Source organism: Acanthochromis polyacanthus, chromosome 15 (assembly GCF_021347895.1).
Source record: "Acanthochromis polyacanthus isolate Apoly-LR-REF ecotype Palm Island chromosome 15, KAUST_Apoly_ChrSc, whole genome shotgun sequence".
Classification (NCBI taxonomy): domain Eukaryota; kingdom Metazoa; phylum Chordata; class Actinopteri; family Pomacentridae; genus Acanthochromis; species Acanthochromis polyacanthus.
Genome location: NC_067127.1, coordinates 21,973,647 through 21,990,002, shown reverse-complemented (window position 1 = coordinate 21,990,002; position 16,356 = coordinate 21,973,647). Strand labels below are relative to the sequence as shown.

The window sequence follows — 16,356 nt, the reverse complement described above, 5'->3', positions numbered from 1 at the left end:
GGAATTTAACTCTAAAATAAAATCTCACTTTTACTCTCTAGAATAAAATTCGGATAATTACTAAAAGCCACATGTTGCAGAATTGTCTTTTCCCAGCTCCCTGTTAATGTTTTGATCCTCAACTGTGAGCCTTTTAGAAAGTCAAATTCTTGCAGTGAGAACACACTTGGCCTTGATCGCAGACTGTGACTCATGTCTGTATCCCACCATGACATCCAGTTTATAGGTGAAAGGGAGCTCAAGCTGTTCAGCCAGTATGCTTTAATAGGCTGTTGACAGCCTACTTGGTTGGTCTTTTATTGGTGAGGTCCTCCGTGTCATCCTGTTACTGAAATCCTGGAAGCGTTTATTACACCAAAAGCTTTTGTACGATTACAGCACAGGACAGGAAAAAGAGGGCACACAAGATGAGAGAAAGGGATGTGCGTCATACAGTAAATCACATCCACTGTTGTGAGCAGTCACTCATCTTTTGCATCTGCAACTCTTGCTTTTCTTTTTCTCTTTTCACAAAAGAACCCACAATCATGCACTAGACTGGCCATGGTCTCCATATAGCTTGGTGTTTGCCTGGATAGCTTAGAGTAAAAATGTGACAGAGGGATGATGTTTCACTGAGGTATGCATACATGAGCTGAAACATACATGCTTCAGGTGGTGTAACAGATTCTAATTTGAAGAAATGCCTAATCACAGTAATACAACTCAGCTTGTTCACTGTAACTGTCTCCATGGTATCAAGATGATGGAAGGCAGAAGGAGACACCAACACATGTAAGTTGGTATTTTGCTGATGGTAAAGCTGGAGTCACAAGTGAGCACTAGCAGAGAGAACCACATTTTGCAGGTTGGAGGGAACAGAGGAGGTGTCAGCACACTTTCACCAAGAAAATTTTGGTTCAGGTCCTATCCCATATGATGACTGTCGTTTTTTTGCTGGTTTTGTTCAAGTTTTGTATTGACTTTCAACTTTTCACTCCATATTTGGTTCACTTGAGGCATCAGGACTACTTGGTTGGGATTAGAAAAGGATCTTGATTCTGTTTTGATACATGCTTTGTTGCTACATCTATCAGATGTTATAAAATGCTCCATTGTCATTTCTTTTCATTAGCTTTAGTATATTTAACAAAGCCATTCAAAATTTGATCTTTATACTATGCATTTTTCAGGTACAGGTCTCGAAGTACCTATGGGTTAAAATTTGGTGTTTTTTTTAATTCAGCATTGTTGAACCCTTATAACCGTGGTCTGCAAATTAGCTGTTAGCTACTGACCTATGAACATGGCATCGGTTATTGTAACAATTCTTCTTGTTCTATCCCCATTAAATAAATGCGACAATAACTAGTGATGGGGCGCGATCAAAAAAATGTATCTGATAAATTCGAAGCTTTGTAATTAATAACATTTTTGTGAAATAGTATATTTGACACAATAAGTAAAGTTTTTCAATTCAAATAAATTTTGGTTGACAGATGAGTCAATGACACTGTTGATAAATGTGGGTCAAAAATAAACCTTTCTATATTGTTTTGATCAAGCACCTACTCCATATGTGGATACGACCTTTAAAGGTTTACCCAATTTGCAATTTTCCAGTGAATTCTCAGAAAACAACACATTTAATGCTTGTTTCTATCACTCAGTGTCAGATATTAAACTGGTGAAACTATGACAGGGCTAATGATATAGATGCTTAAAGTTGTTTACCAAAAAAAGTGCTAAAAAACTGATTTTGGCTTTAGTTCATGAGACCCTGAGCGGTGGTAAATTTGATTTAGTTATTTATTTCAGCCCTAAAAAAAAATGTCACGTGGTCATTGCATTTATGTATACAGTTAGGAAGGTTCAAAAATGTTTTAAAAAAAGTCAAAATTTTGGCCCACATATATGTTCTTAATAGGCCTGTCACTACAAATATTCATGGTATGATAATGTGAAGGTAAAATATTGCATGGCTTCACAAAATATACTAAACATTGTATAGAAAAAATAATTTGTGTGGGTTCAGTGGGAAGTTTTTTTTTGTGAGATTTTGCCAATTTAAAAAGAATGACCCAATAGTCATAGTAATAGGGAACATGGTAGGTTAAAATAAACTGATTTTATTCTTAAATTCAGATCTTCATTCAGTGATTTTCCAGAAATGTGTGCTACATTTGGATAGAAACTTGGCTCCTCCAGGAAAACATAGGCCTGCATTACTGCTGATATGGATGATGAGGCTATTTCCTAATATATCCAGCTTTAATGGTTATTCATATTACCTGTGGAGTGGTCCATAATACAGTTCATAAAAATAGGATTATACTTCTTTATTCTCATATTATTTTATGTCAAAATTTATCACAAAGACTGAGTCCATTCCAAACCTTTGTCAATCTGAACAGAGCTCATGTCATAAAATGTAACCACATACTTCAAGAGGCACACATCATACCTTTTTATTCACTGAAGTTTGAGTTTAATTAACGGAGTGCTTTGAGCTTCTTTGACACATGATCAAAAATGGCTATGACTGTACAAAAAATAAATATAAAAATTGAACTGAAACCATCCATTTTAATAAGAAAAAGCCCTAAAAGTACTTTTGAAAGCTAACAAAACACACACACAGAGGTCCAACCCAAACAGAATGCAGATCCAAGTGGGAATACTGCTGTTCCAAGAGTAAAAGAAAGGAGGAGGCAGTAAGAAGAACCATGATAATAAGAATAAATAAGAAGAAAGGGATGTGGTGGATTACAGTGAGTCCCAGCACCTCCCAAGGGGTAGCCAAGTCTAGGACTAAACACACACACACTAGTTTGGCAGCAGACTGAATCGGCAGCAGGCCTCTCTCTCTTCTGTCAGAGTCCTGCAGCCGCAGAGCTGGCAGACACAGTGGATCACATAGCAGCGTGTCTATCAGGCACACTGCCCTCTATTGCTGATTGACTTCCATTTCACAATTATCTACAACATAATTTATGTAGATTAAAAGGTAACAGCGGTAAACAAGCAATCCCACCTAAAGGTCCATTTGGCTGCTACTCTGGAGCTTTCAAACACACCACAACAACTTCATCAGCAGACACACTATGTCCACTTGAGAGTTCCATAAATCGCTTATTCCAAGAAATGCTTCCAAATGCCATTAAGCAACTGAGAGCATTAACGCTAGCCTGAGCCTTCTATTTTAACGAAAACAGCCTGTTAAGTTGCCACTGCTTTGTGCCAAAGCTTGCACTCTGAGGAGTGTGGCGTGAGGATGTTTGATGAAGAATGTTTGAGCTCTCACAACTGTACATTTCAGCAGTTTAATGGGGACCATTCAAATTTCATGTAATGATGGGAATTTAACTTATGCTGGACTAGGCATTCAAAGCTTTTTTGGCAGTATGTGTGCACTGGTGTCCGAGGCCACCTCTTCACACGGTAACACTGTCACTGTTCATCAAACACTTGTTTAAATCGTCTAATGTGGAGCTCGTGGAGTATGTTTGCTGTAGGCTCTGACCATGTCTGCACTCATACCAGCCACTCTCCTTGCTGGTTCTTTAACATTCTAAGCTGACACTGCTGAGTCCGTTTGTGTCTTTGCTGTGTATTTTGTACAGCACCACACTTTGACTTGGAAGGAGTACTTCCTCTCTGTATTTTGGTCAGCTAGGCTGAGAAGTCTAGGGGAAAAGGTCAAGTCCTTCTTTTGTGGTTTGTTGTCGATGAGCTGGTGCCACCAAGAACTGGACCACTTCTAGATTTGGCTCTAAGATTTTCAGTGCTACTCATATAGCCCCACGGTCAATGGTCAATTTTAACCCCACATTAGCAGTAACCCTACACAGCAGCAACCTTTCCTACATTGCTTTAAAGTATCTGTCATGTCAGCCACAGTGGCGTAAACAGGGAATTATCACTGTGCAAAATTTATTCGATGTAAAGACGAACTGTTTTCTTAGTTTTGACCAGGTTGTTGCCAAATATAATCTGTCACATAATTAGTTTTGGAGGTATGTCCAATTGCGAAGTGCACTATCTAAATGGATAGGAAGTCCTCTTGGTTGCCCTCCTGGTAGCCCTGGAGAAGCCTTGCTTCACAAATCATTAATCAGGAAAGGGATTACCTCAAAAATATATAAATTACTTCTTGACCAAATATCTGACCCATTATCCAAAGTAAAAAATATTGGGCCGAGGAGCTTGCTTTGGACATAATCTCAAAATGATTGGGAATCTTGTTTGCGTAACATCAATACAATGTATAAAGAGATAGGCAACAGATTTATTCATCTCAAGATAATTCACAGATGGCATCGAACTCCTCAACAGCTCCACAAATGGAACTTGATTCCCACAGACACCTGCTAGAGATGTGGTGAACATGGTGGATCAATTTTTCATATCCTCTGGAGCTGCCCAGCACTTCAAGACTGGTGGAAAAATAAACTGGAGATTATCTATGAAGTCTTAAAAAAAGAGATTTTCTATTTCATCCAAGCTTTCAGTCTTGGGCTCAACTTTGGAACTTCCAGATTCCCAATTTTCACCCTTTGAAAAGAGATGGATCATCCTTGCTCTCACAACAGCAAAACGTGTTTTATTAAGACATTGGATGAAAAAGCAACCTCCACCTTATGAAGAATGGCTCAATACGATGGCAAAATTAGCCTTTTACGAAAAAGTGACTTATGGTCTTCTTAAAAAGCTGCATCATTATGACTACACTTGGTCAGCCTTCACCAACTGGTTAACAGTACCATGTGTTGATTGAATGTATCCAGGTTGGTGTGGTGTTTTGTTTTGTTTTGTTCTATTTGTATGTCTACATTTTGTTTTTAAAGAAAAATAATAAAATGTGCATTACAAAAAAAAAAGTATCTGTCATGTCCCTGTTGGTTGGTCTCAATTTATGGCCACTGTTCCTCCTTGTTAATGAATAATAACTTTATCTCCAGAGCTGTGTGTGTTGTCTCAAGCTGTGGCTGTTAGTTCCCAGCGTTCACTGCGTTTTAAGCAGAGCAGTAATCTAGGCCAATGATAGGAATCACCAAAAAGCATCAAAATCAGCAATCCATGCAAGCAGTCATTATACATCAGAAAACAACACTCTCTCCTCAGAACATCAAAGGTTTTTCAGTTAGAAAACCTTTGCTAAAGTTTTGCTATAAATGGCAGCTGATGCATACAGAAAGAAGGACATTCTGACCACATAGAATTGGTCACAGTTCCAGTGCTACCACAGTGAGGCTAAATGGGAGTAATGTTTATTTGGCATGCAACTATTGTATAATTGCCGATTAAATGCTGCAGAGGCGGCGCCAAAAGAATAGCTAAGTGATCTTCATAGTTGTTACAGTTAATTTTGATATATTTTGGTTCAAAGTCAATTGTGAGTATAAAGTGCACGCCACTATTGTGTCACTGCCACAACCAGGAAGAAAACACAAGGTGTCATCTGCTGCTTACAGGATGGTCAAGAGTCAACCAAAAATCACCAAAAAGCAGGTTTGCAATGAATTAGAAGCTGCAGGAACACAGGTGTCAGTGTCTACAGCCAAGTGTGTTTTACATCACCATGAGCTGCCGCACAAGAAGGAAGTTCTTCCTCTAGAATCACAACCTCAAGGCTCGACTGAAGTTTGCTGCTGATCTACACTGACAAAGAAAAGGTCTTTTGGAGGAAGGTTCTGTGGTCAGATGAAATAAAACTGAGCTATCTGGCCAACATAATCAGAAATATGTTTGGAAGAGAGAAGGTGAGGCATTTAATCCCAACAACATACTAACCGTCAAGCATGTTGGTGGTAGTATTATGCTCTGCTCTATTGTTTGGTGCCAGCCGAAGTGGTGCTTTACACTGAGTAAATGGAGCAATGAAGGAGGAGGATTACCTCCACATACTTCAGGAAAACATAAAATCATCAGCCAGAATGCTGGATCTTGGACACAGTTGAGTGTTCTAACAAGGCAATGACTCCAAACATACATCAAAACAATGGTAAAGAAATGGCAAAATCAGGCTTGAATTAAGGTAAGGAGACTGGTCTCCCAAAGGTCTTGATTTAAACCCCATCAAGAACTTGTGACTCGGCTAAATGAACAAGTCTGTGTCCAAAAAAAACAACAGAAAAACAAATTCAGTTTAACTGCACCAATTCTGTCAAAAGGAGTGATCACGGATAGAAATTGTCATTGCTAAATCCATGCCACTAGCATAAAAGCAAAGGCTCTTACCTTGGCAATGAGAACTGTTGATTCTCTTGTAGCCATGGGGACAATCTATCAGGGGGATAGCTGATGAGAGGAGAATGTAGAGAATGAAAGAGAGAGAGGGGCAGACAGTTTAGTCATTTAATTGAGGCATGGACAAACAGACCTTTCAGACATACTTAAACACAGTTAAAGAATCAATTTAGCCATGATTTTCTGTTATCCAATGATCGCCATGTCACCTGAGATCAGATTTTTCCTGACATCCCTCACTTTTAAATCAAATGTTACGGAACTTTTTTGTCTTTTAATGTTCAACTTGGAAAATATACCGCATGTGTATTTATGTAAAGAGAGAACGCTTGTTGATAAAACTTTATTTCAGCAAACCTGCCAACATTCACACATGAACTGAAACAAGGTTAAAGGCAGGACATATAGAAAAACAATAGACCAACACTTCCATTATAACATACACAGAAAAGAGATGCGATATCCACTTAAACAGAAAACATTTCATTTTAGTTTCTTCTATCAGCAACTGTTCGGTTTCTCAACAAGAAAGCACCTCCAGTCATCTTCATAGTCAACAACCTCATCCCTGGGAAATCTGAACATAAATATGACGATACCAAAACCAAAGTATTTTCTATCTCAAAGTACAGCCGACATTGTTGGATTAACTTAGATTTCAACTCAAGCCATTCTGCTAAAAAAAAAAAGAATGTGTTGAATAGAGGCAAAAAGAGCCAAACAGAGCAATACAGAAGCAAGTGGTAAAAGGATGAATGACAGAACAGCAATAGTGATGAAGACTTAACGTGAGGCTGTGAGCTAAAACAGGACAGAAGCTGGAGGCTGCTCAGACAACCAGAAGCTCACAGTAAACCACAGACTGAGAAGTCAAACTCTTGTAAATCTGTGCTGCAGGTTGGGGACTAGGCCCCACTGTAATGGTGGACAAAGGAACCAGTGGAGAGGTGGTACTCAAATACCTGAAAGCAGATTGATACTTTGCTAAGTGGGAAACAACAAGGCCATGTTTGTTTGACTAATAAAGCTAATTTATTTACCAGCTACCAGTGTCTCCATGGTACAATGGACTGTTTCACACTTCACTGTAAAAAAATAAATAAATAAATAAAACTCATGCCACCACCATTCCTGAGGAGAAAAGAGCCAGGGCAAACCTCTGGACTTGTAGTGACTCCCACTGAAACAATTTCAGTGAATAGTAAGGCTCAACATTTCTTTTCATGGCGTTTAGGACACATGGACATTAAAAGTTTGCATGAGTGCCTACAAATAAACAGGGTTTGTCAAATTTTAAATGCTTGCTATCATCAAAAATTATCTCTAAAATGAGTAAAAGCCTTTAATTTAAAATAAGTAGTTAAAACGGCACTCCGGTAAAGACAATGCTGGAATATTTTGGTGCAGGATCATGTACCTAAACAAGCTCCTTTGATTGGCAAAAGTTAACCAAGTTTGACCAGTGCTTGTCCCTGACTCTACAGGGAACATTCTACAGATGTGTACCTCTCATTGCATGAATACATAGGCCTTTTGTGATTTTCAGATTGATAGTCATAGTCCTTGACTTAATCTGTAGCACCAATAGCAATAATGTGCGTTTCATAAATTTGTGGTTTCTAGAATAGGAACTGTCCACCTGGACTGAATAATTTGAGGTGTAACCCAACCTTTGTTTTCATTCGCAAATCTACAAATCTGCAACTTTGCTCGCATTACATCTCAATTATTTTTTGTTTAATCTGTCTCTTAAGAGTTCCTCAGTCTGGCGGAGTTTCCTCATGTGAGTGCAAGCTAAGAACAAAAGTCTGAGTGTCATGGCTGCAGTGCAGAGAGATGAGCCACATACTAACGTAAGCATCCTGCAATGTTTTATAGCATGACTGTCACCCGAAATTTTACCTTTATACATCTAGTGGTTTCATACATCCTTATCCGTGGTTTAATGAGGGTTTGGGATTCATCCTCAAGCGAAAAGGAAAATATTCCACTCACAAAATGGTTAAGAACGGTTGCTCTAATCAGTACAATACCACTAAGGCTCAGTCACTGATTCTACAAAGACTACGCCGGTAAAGAAATCAAGCCAGAGCAGCAGCAAAATGTCACTGCTACGATTCCAGCACCGTAGCTGCAGAATTCAGAGGTTTGTGAGTTAATTTAAATGCAGAATGTACTGCTGAGCTTAGAATATTTTATGCTTGGTGGCCTGATGTTTCTCACTAAAATGAATCTTAGGAGGCTCATGATAACATTTTCTTCACGGATCTTTAACTTTTGATTTTATTTCCTCACACAGTCGCTCCTGTTTTGCACTGAAGACTCAACATATTTGAGTGTCATGTCCAAACTATCAGTTATTTACCATTGTACTGGCAGAAATGCTAAATGTCCAGAAAACGCCCTCACTCATTTCAGCTAAATTGCTTGTGAACCTTGGTTCTGGATTAGGATGTTGTGATGCTGTTGTTACACACAACATAATAATGAATGTTCTGATACACATAACACCCAAACCATTTACAGCAGGTTTATACATTTGGTTATGAGATTTTTCTTCACTTATTCACATGAAATTACGGCCTCGCCCTCTCTCTTAAGTTGAGGTGTGGGAGGTACTGTAGCTGCTACAATAGAGCATGTCTTTTCATGCTCTACATCCAGTAGCTTTGGCTTCAAAGACAAGTTCCATAGCTCTATAAAGGGATTAGTGTTGAATAGCCAGCTACTACATAAAAAGGCTGGCAGTCCCCTCCCCAACTCCCCCACACACTCAGTTTAGCTGAGTAACAACCCCTCTAAAAAGAGCTCTGAAGCGAGGGCTGGTACTGCGTGCCACCACGGCATTTAGTGCTTTTCCTCTCTGGAAATAACTCACGGGGGGAAAGTCACCTGTCTGCTAATACCCAGACCAACACAAGGCTCATATAATGTTTCCTAACTGCTCTGGCTCTGCATCTTTATTTTGCCCGTTGCTAGCTAAAAGCAATGGCTGCAAGAGACACACATTGCGCCATGTTAAAAAATATATTTACAGGATGCATGTTTTGATATTTTGCTCCGATTGTCTTTCATTGCAAGCCCAGTCAAAATTTTTATTTGAAGAGTAACAGATCTTTAATGTTCAGTATCAGCAGAAGTCAGTACACCCCTGTGCTATATCTCGATCGATCATTCTATATTGCGTCACATTATAGAAATTCAGTTACTTCAATGTTGAACTAATGCATTTAAAATATTTGCTCCTATGTCAAATATAAAAATCAATATGTATTCTGTTATATTTTAGTCAGATGATAAACATGGCCATGTCACTGATAGTGTGCTTTGGATCATTATCAAGCTGTAATATTCCTCTTCTGGCAAGCTTCTGCAGACTGGGATCCATTTTGTCAGCCAGTATTTTGGTTTATTTACTGGAATTCACAGTGTCATCTTATAAGTGTGACCTTTTGCACTCATACAGTCCCCTATCATCACACTCCCACCTCTATTGTAACTATGCATTCACTGTGGTAGTCCTGGCAAGGTTCATGCCAAACATGCTGGACCCTATATTATTTCTTGGACACTGGCCACAGAGGCTGACGGTATGCAGTGTCCTTCACACTGAGCTGTCACAGAAACTCAGATTTCCGATGATTAACCTGGTCCCAAGTCTGAAACATTTGCCTGTCTGTTTTTTTCAGAGCGAGACTGCACATAGCACACTGTTCATGGTGTCATTTTAGGCGGATGGCCACTTCCTGCTGCAGTTGTTTCCATTATGGTTTCATTAGTCATTAATCTTCTTGCATCTTTTTATGTCATTGTGAAGTCTCACAATCAGATTGAGCAATCCCATGTGCCAAAAACCACTTGGAGCCATAATGCAAACATGCAGACAGAAACACCCTAAATGTCTATAGGAGTTTCTAATATCTGGTCAGTCATCATAACTGTTTTAAAGAAACAAATGAGAAACTTCAGTCAAATTCTTCCACAACAGAGCAGTCAGTTTACAGTTAAGTGACACAAAACAGCTTAGAACATTTCTGACTGAACCCTGAGGCTGTGCTTTTTTAATCTCATATCACCATGACTGTGCTAAGAAACCGCATACTGTCGGTGAAGATCTCTTTCTGACTGCTGCCAAACACACAGTGGATGAAATAATGAGGAAATTAGGCTGCCAGGAAAGTTGATACAGCAGGTTTCTCAAATCAGCAGTGGCACAGTGCACTGAGATTCTCGTTGACATTTCTTTAAACTTGCAAAACACTGATAAAGTCAGAGAAGTCATGCGCGCAATTATCTGGATTGTGTTTCATAGTAATTACATTACACCTGAAAACCTGAACAGAGTTGTAGATACGGCTAAAATGCAAATCACGTTTATATCTAATTCACAATCTTAAAAAACATCTTACAGGATCATCAAGTTTCATGACAGTTGTGCTCCACAGATTTAATTACATGCAGCCAAATGTTAAAAAGGTACCAAAATGTTTTTGTATTGCAGCACAATATAGTTGGGGGACTCATCAAGGATTAGAAAAAGAAAACTTAAACTTGAAGCAGCAGAGGCAGAGATATCCAGACTCTTCCTGTCCCTAGCATGAGTCAAGCTACAAAAATAACAGATGCTACACTTCCTTTAATGGAAACAATAACATTTTTTTGAGGTGAACATCCGTATCTTCACATTGCTGCCCGAGTATTGACATTAGCAGTTACTGCCCATGTTAGGTATGTTTGAATATTTTCAAGTGAATAAGTGCTGTTTGAACTCACACTGGGCCACAGACCCAGAAGGGATTCAGTTTGGTTTAAAGGATCATCTTGGGCAGATTGCTAAATGCTGCATGTAGTTAGTCACAGGATGCAGAAGGAATCATTAAGCAACCTTTACAGGGATTAGTGTGTTTATAGATTAACCTTCTTCACTGCCATGAAAATCACTAAGAGTTTATTAAAAGAAGTACAGTTATTTTGTGAAACTGATACCAAAACGCCTTTTCAAGTCAGTCTGATGGACTTTTCAGAACTGTTTTAGAGGTACAACACATTTCATATGTAAATGAAAAGTCACAGCACCATCCAAACACGGGATTTTTCATCGAATTATACAACAATGAAGGATGTTTCTAGTTTAACTTAATCTGATGCATTTCCCATTAATTTGGGCTTTGTGGTTCTCTGGGTCACGCTAACTTTGGTCTCTCTGCTTCTGTTATCTTGAGGAAACAAGCAGCTGCACAAACCAGCACATACGCATGAACTCTGAACAATTTTCTATTAAAAAAACATGATCTTCACCTATATCACTTTAAATGTTGGTCTGACTGAAAGAAAACAGAAATTCGCTTTTACGAACATGCGTTTTTGCATTGCAAATCTTCTTCCACACTTGTTGACTGACCACAACACCCTCAATTAGGTCAGAAATAATCATTCCCAAACGGCAGCTACCGTTCTCAATGGTAGATTTCCCCTTCTATGTTGGGGAAATCTATGATGTGTCACCGGCCGCCATCTTGGAACGGGAGTGAAGTTGTAAACAAACAACGTCTGGTACATGCGAGACCATTACACAGCCACAGTTTTCGTAACTTTCCTTGTAATGCATAGATTTCGACATGGTATGGCTTATTTGAAAGCTTACGGGGTCGTCTTTTGATTACACTCCCAAAGAGATGGTGTCAATCAGCAGAACAAGTTTTAGGGACCCTTTTCCTGCAACTGTTTGTTGTGTTGACCTGTTGTGATGTCAGGTTTCTCTGATCACCATGATAAGCAGCTTCTAAGTTTTATTTATTTAGTCTACTGATTATTCCTTTTTTTTTCCGCATATATTCCGCATTTCCATATGGGATTAACATCTTTGAACAATTATCTTGAAATTACGTTGAAGTTTAATATTAAGTTAATAAAAATTTTGAGGGTTTTTCTCTTTTCTCATTTTCAGTGCTTTACTACTAAAGAATTTTCAAAGTTGGCACAAAGTTGCAGTGTGTGTGTGTACCAGTGGCAAGTTTTGACAGTTCCCAATAGTACATGGATACTAATAGATCGTGTACATGTCAAGTAGCCCATTTACTAACTACCCATGACTACTAGCCAACTAACTGAAAAACATGATGTTAACACGCCCTATGCTGTATGAATAAAGAGAAATTGATGTGAAATAGCGGTCATGACACCTGGGTAACTGTACATGATCATGGCATCCTGGAAGTGACAGACTGACAACGTCTTGGTATCATACCATGGGTTTCTGCTACAATATCTGGTGAAATCTGTGAAAAGTTCAATGGAAAGGACATACTCACTTGTGGAATGTGATTCCTTGTGCCCTTGTGTTTGGGTTGCGTTGTATTGTAAAGGCCCAGGCCGCACAAGACTGTGGCATTTTGAGATTTGTTGTCAGTTGGTGTGTGATAAACACGCTTATCGCTGGTTTGTTTACTCCCGCTCGCTCCCGTTCCAAGATGGCGGCACACTGACGCATCGCTCATTGGCCGGCGAGGCATCTAGTTTCTATTTATATCTATGGATTTGCTGCCCAAACTAAAGGAATTTCTTGGTATCTTGGTACCTCGTTCATGAATTCTGGGTAAATGGAATGTGCGATGAACAGATGGCAGCAGGAATGTGAATGTTGTACCAGATTGTCACTGTGGAGAAACGGCTGAGCAACAAGGCACAGCTCCAGATTTATCATTTGATCTACGTTCCAACCACAATCTGTGGTCATGACTTCTGGGTAGTAACCAAAAGAACGGGATTGAGGCTACAAGCTGCCAAAATGTGTTTCCTCCATATGGTGGCTGGCCTCAGTCTTAGAGATAGGGTGAGGAGCTCAAACATCTGGTGGGAGCTTGCAGTAGGGTCACTGCTTCTTTACATTGAAAACAGCCAGCTGACTTGGCTCAGGCATCTGATTCACATACTTTCTGGGCGTTTTTCTTTGGAAATTTCCTAGGTACGTCCAACTAGGAGGAGCACATGGGGTAGACACAGAACTTAGTGGAGGTATTACATATCTCATCTGGCTCAGGAACGCATTAAGGTTCCCCAAGAAGAACTGGAGAACATTGTTGGGGAGGTCGACACCTGAAATGCACTGCTTAGCCACTGCAACATGATTCCAATAAGCAGAGGAAAATGGATGTATGGATCAGACAGGTCCCACTCTCTACAGCAGCAGTTTTTCTCAAGAGATTCAAGAATCAAGACTATTTGTCACATGCTCAAACAGTATGTGCAATGAAGAGTGACTGTTTCTCAAGGCTGTGCAAAAATAATACGACATCATAAAGAATCTTATTATTTACATATTTCAATAGTTTGCTGTAGTACAGATGAAGGTGCTATATTTTAGAATTTGAGGAAAGAAGCTCTTTCCGAGTCTTTCTGTGTTCACCAGAGCACAGCCACTCAAACAGCCCACTGCTGTGGTGGTGGGGGTCTTATGAACCTGTCGGCCCTGACCACGCTCCTCCTGCTGTAGATGTCCTTCAGAGTGGGGAGCGCTGCATCCATGGTACGCTCTGTTGAACTCAGCACCCTCTGCAGGGCTCTCCGGTTGCGGGCTGTGCTGATCCTGTACCACTGGGGGATGTTCCCAGTCAGGGAGCTCTCCATCACTCCATTATAAATGTCCTCAGGACTTCAGAGAGACTCTGAATTTCCCCAGCTGTCTGAGGTGATAAAGGTGCTGCCTCACCTTCTTCACCTGGTTGTCTCTGTATAACAACCAGGTGTGGTCTGTAAGCACAGGAACACCACCACATTCCATTAATGGTGTCTTTTAGGATGTTCTGCCTCCATCGTCCATGTCTAGTCTTCAGTTTATTGCGTCTTCTCTTTTGCGGACTTCGTTAAAATAAATACAGCCAGTTGTTACACTGAAATGATGGAAGCTCTCATAGTGGTCCAGTGGGTAATCCACCATTGCATTTAGCTGCTGAGCTTCCAGACAGTCAGCCTGACAGAAATAGCTGTATAAACAACCGGCATGTATCCCCAGATGGAGATCTGGAATTCAGTTCGCAAATTGGTAATTCGGTGCAGCTAATCTCTGTTTACTATTTAATCTGACTGGAAAAAATACTTTCAAATTATTTATGAAATAATCTTTTTTTTTGCTGCTGAGAGCTGCAAAGAGTTCACACCAGTTGGCTTGATATATGATGGTTTGCGTAACTCTTGTTGAACCGAATCTCCACAACAAAAGTGGTAAGTGCAAAGTGAGCATGACCTATAGACATATATCACCGATCAGCCATAACAACATGACCACTGACAGGTGAAGTGGAATAACATCGATCATCTTGTTATAATGCAGTGTTCTGCTGGGAAACCTTGAGTCTTTGTATGAATTTATGTTCATGCTGGCCTTCACTAATGTGTACAGTGTAATCAACACAATACACACGGGTGTAGGGGCTTACAGGTTTCTTAAAGAATCAATCCAGTGTTCTGAACAGTGTGTGAGGAAGACTGCTGTACTTACATGGTTTCTTTGGACACTTCTGGCATTTGTGGAACCCCCAGGAGGTCCCAATGGTCCCACAGCACTGCTCCTGCTTAGTGAGACCTGGTAGAGCCTTCCCACACTGATACAGCCACATGGAGAGTGAAGGGTACAGAATAAGCAGTGGTAGAAGATGAATTACTATCTTTATTTGAACATAAACGCCTTTCTGTATTCTGTGTACTTTCTCTGTGTCTGATCCTCAAACACATCCACCTCCTCCACCCGATATCAGATTGACATGGGCAGGTAAGACCATATACTTCTATTCTATACCGCTCTTTTACTGACAGCCCCTTATCTTTATGGCAACAACTGCACTGCAAAATATGACCTAGTGAAAAAAGAGAAAAAATAGCAGAAGACCTTCACTTAAATTTGATACAGTAAATTTTTACTGCCAGATAATAAATCTGTTCTTCATTTTACTTTCCTCATCTGCAGGAACTGATATCAATACCAACCATCTGCCTGAAGTCGTTTTGTTTTGCCTGTGTGACTATAAATTTCTCAGTTATGAGAAATGCTATATTGTACTAATCAAAGCCAAAGACGTGAGATAAGCTTTTTCAGTTAAATTCCGCGATGACAGTTTAGGTAAAGAAAACAGCCAGGTTGCTGATCTGCTGTGCACTCTTTGAATTTCAGTTTCTTAGAATTTCATATTATTATTTTTGACCCAGAAGATTTTGTCATTTGTTCAGAAACTAATAATAAATCGTGAAAGAACCTAAATGCATGATTGTTTTGTTACTTTATTCCATCACTGAAAATCCAGAGTTGTAGGAGTCACTGGGAAATCAACACTGACTTGACAGACATGTACATAAACTTTTGTTCACAGCTGTGCACAGACAGTAGATATTTCTGATGGCGTACCTGACTGCCTGCCGTCTCCTGAAAGCAGCGACCCAGCGTGTTCTTTGAGGTGACGGGCTGGTACTGAGGACCCTGGTAGCCATGCTGGCTAGGATAGACGATGTTGTAGCCGTGATGCTGGCTGCTCTCAGTGTGATGGTAGCTATAGCTGGTGGACGAAGAGGAGCCCGCCTGGGAGCCTTTTGGCTGGTGCCCGTTGTTGTGGTAATTGTCCAGCTGAGACACCTGGTGCACCTGAACAGAGGCCTCTGGAGGGTGTTTGATGTGGATGTTGACTATGCTCGGGCTGAACACTGGAGAAACACGGGACAATATGAGAACGACAGTTACAGCAGTGCAGGGTTGTGCAGATGTTTTCAGGGCACTCCAGTTATTTCACACATACAGAGTAGTTCACTCAGCAAAGACAGTACCACTGTTGAAGTAACCTGGAATTTGGAGCACCCCTGAGCTCAGTAGGTTAAGTGGACAACCTGTAAACAGGGGCTATAGTCCACGATGCTGCAGTCATGAGTTAGAATCCAGCTCATGGCCCTTTGCTGCAAGTCCTTCCCCCATTCCTCTTACCATTGTTACAGCCACCAGTATCTATGTGCCGTCTGGTTTCTGAGTGGTTTCCTGTTGGGCCTTTGTGTGGGGAGATTACATGTGTGGGTTCAGCAGGGGCTGTTTCAGAGTCTCTCTAGAACACCAGCTGCCAGCCATTCCAACTGATGACTCTGGAATTGACA

At 40.2% G+C, this 16,356-nt stretch overlaps 1 protein-coding gene across 4 annotated transcripts in view; it reads right to left on the bottom strand.

The window, feature by feature from the left end:
• The window catches only part of ltbp1 (latent transforming growth factor beta binding protein 1), a 176,225-nt gene that overhangs the window by 56,839 nt on the left and 103,030 nt on the right, over positions 1 to 16,356 (bottom strand). For all 4 annotated transcript variants that reach the window (XM_051959796.1, XM_051959798.1, XM_051959799.1 and 1 more), the window contains exons 7-9: positions 15,626 to 15,918; positions 14,726 to 14,828; positions 6,220 to 6,279 (exon numbers count right to left, since the gene is read on the bottom strand). In XM_051959796.1, the coding sequence (XP_051815756.1) occupies positions 6,220 to 6,279; positions 14,726 to 14,828; positions 15,626 to 15,918 (456 nt within the window). The remainder of the gene's footprint in view (positions 1 to 6,219; positions 6,280 to 14,725; positions 14,829 to 15,625; positions 15,919 to 16,356) is intronic.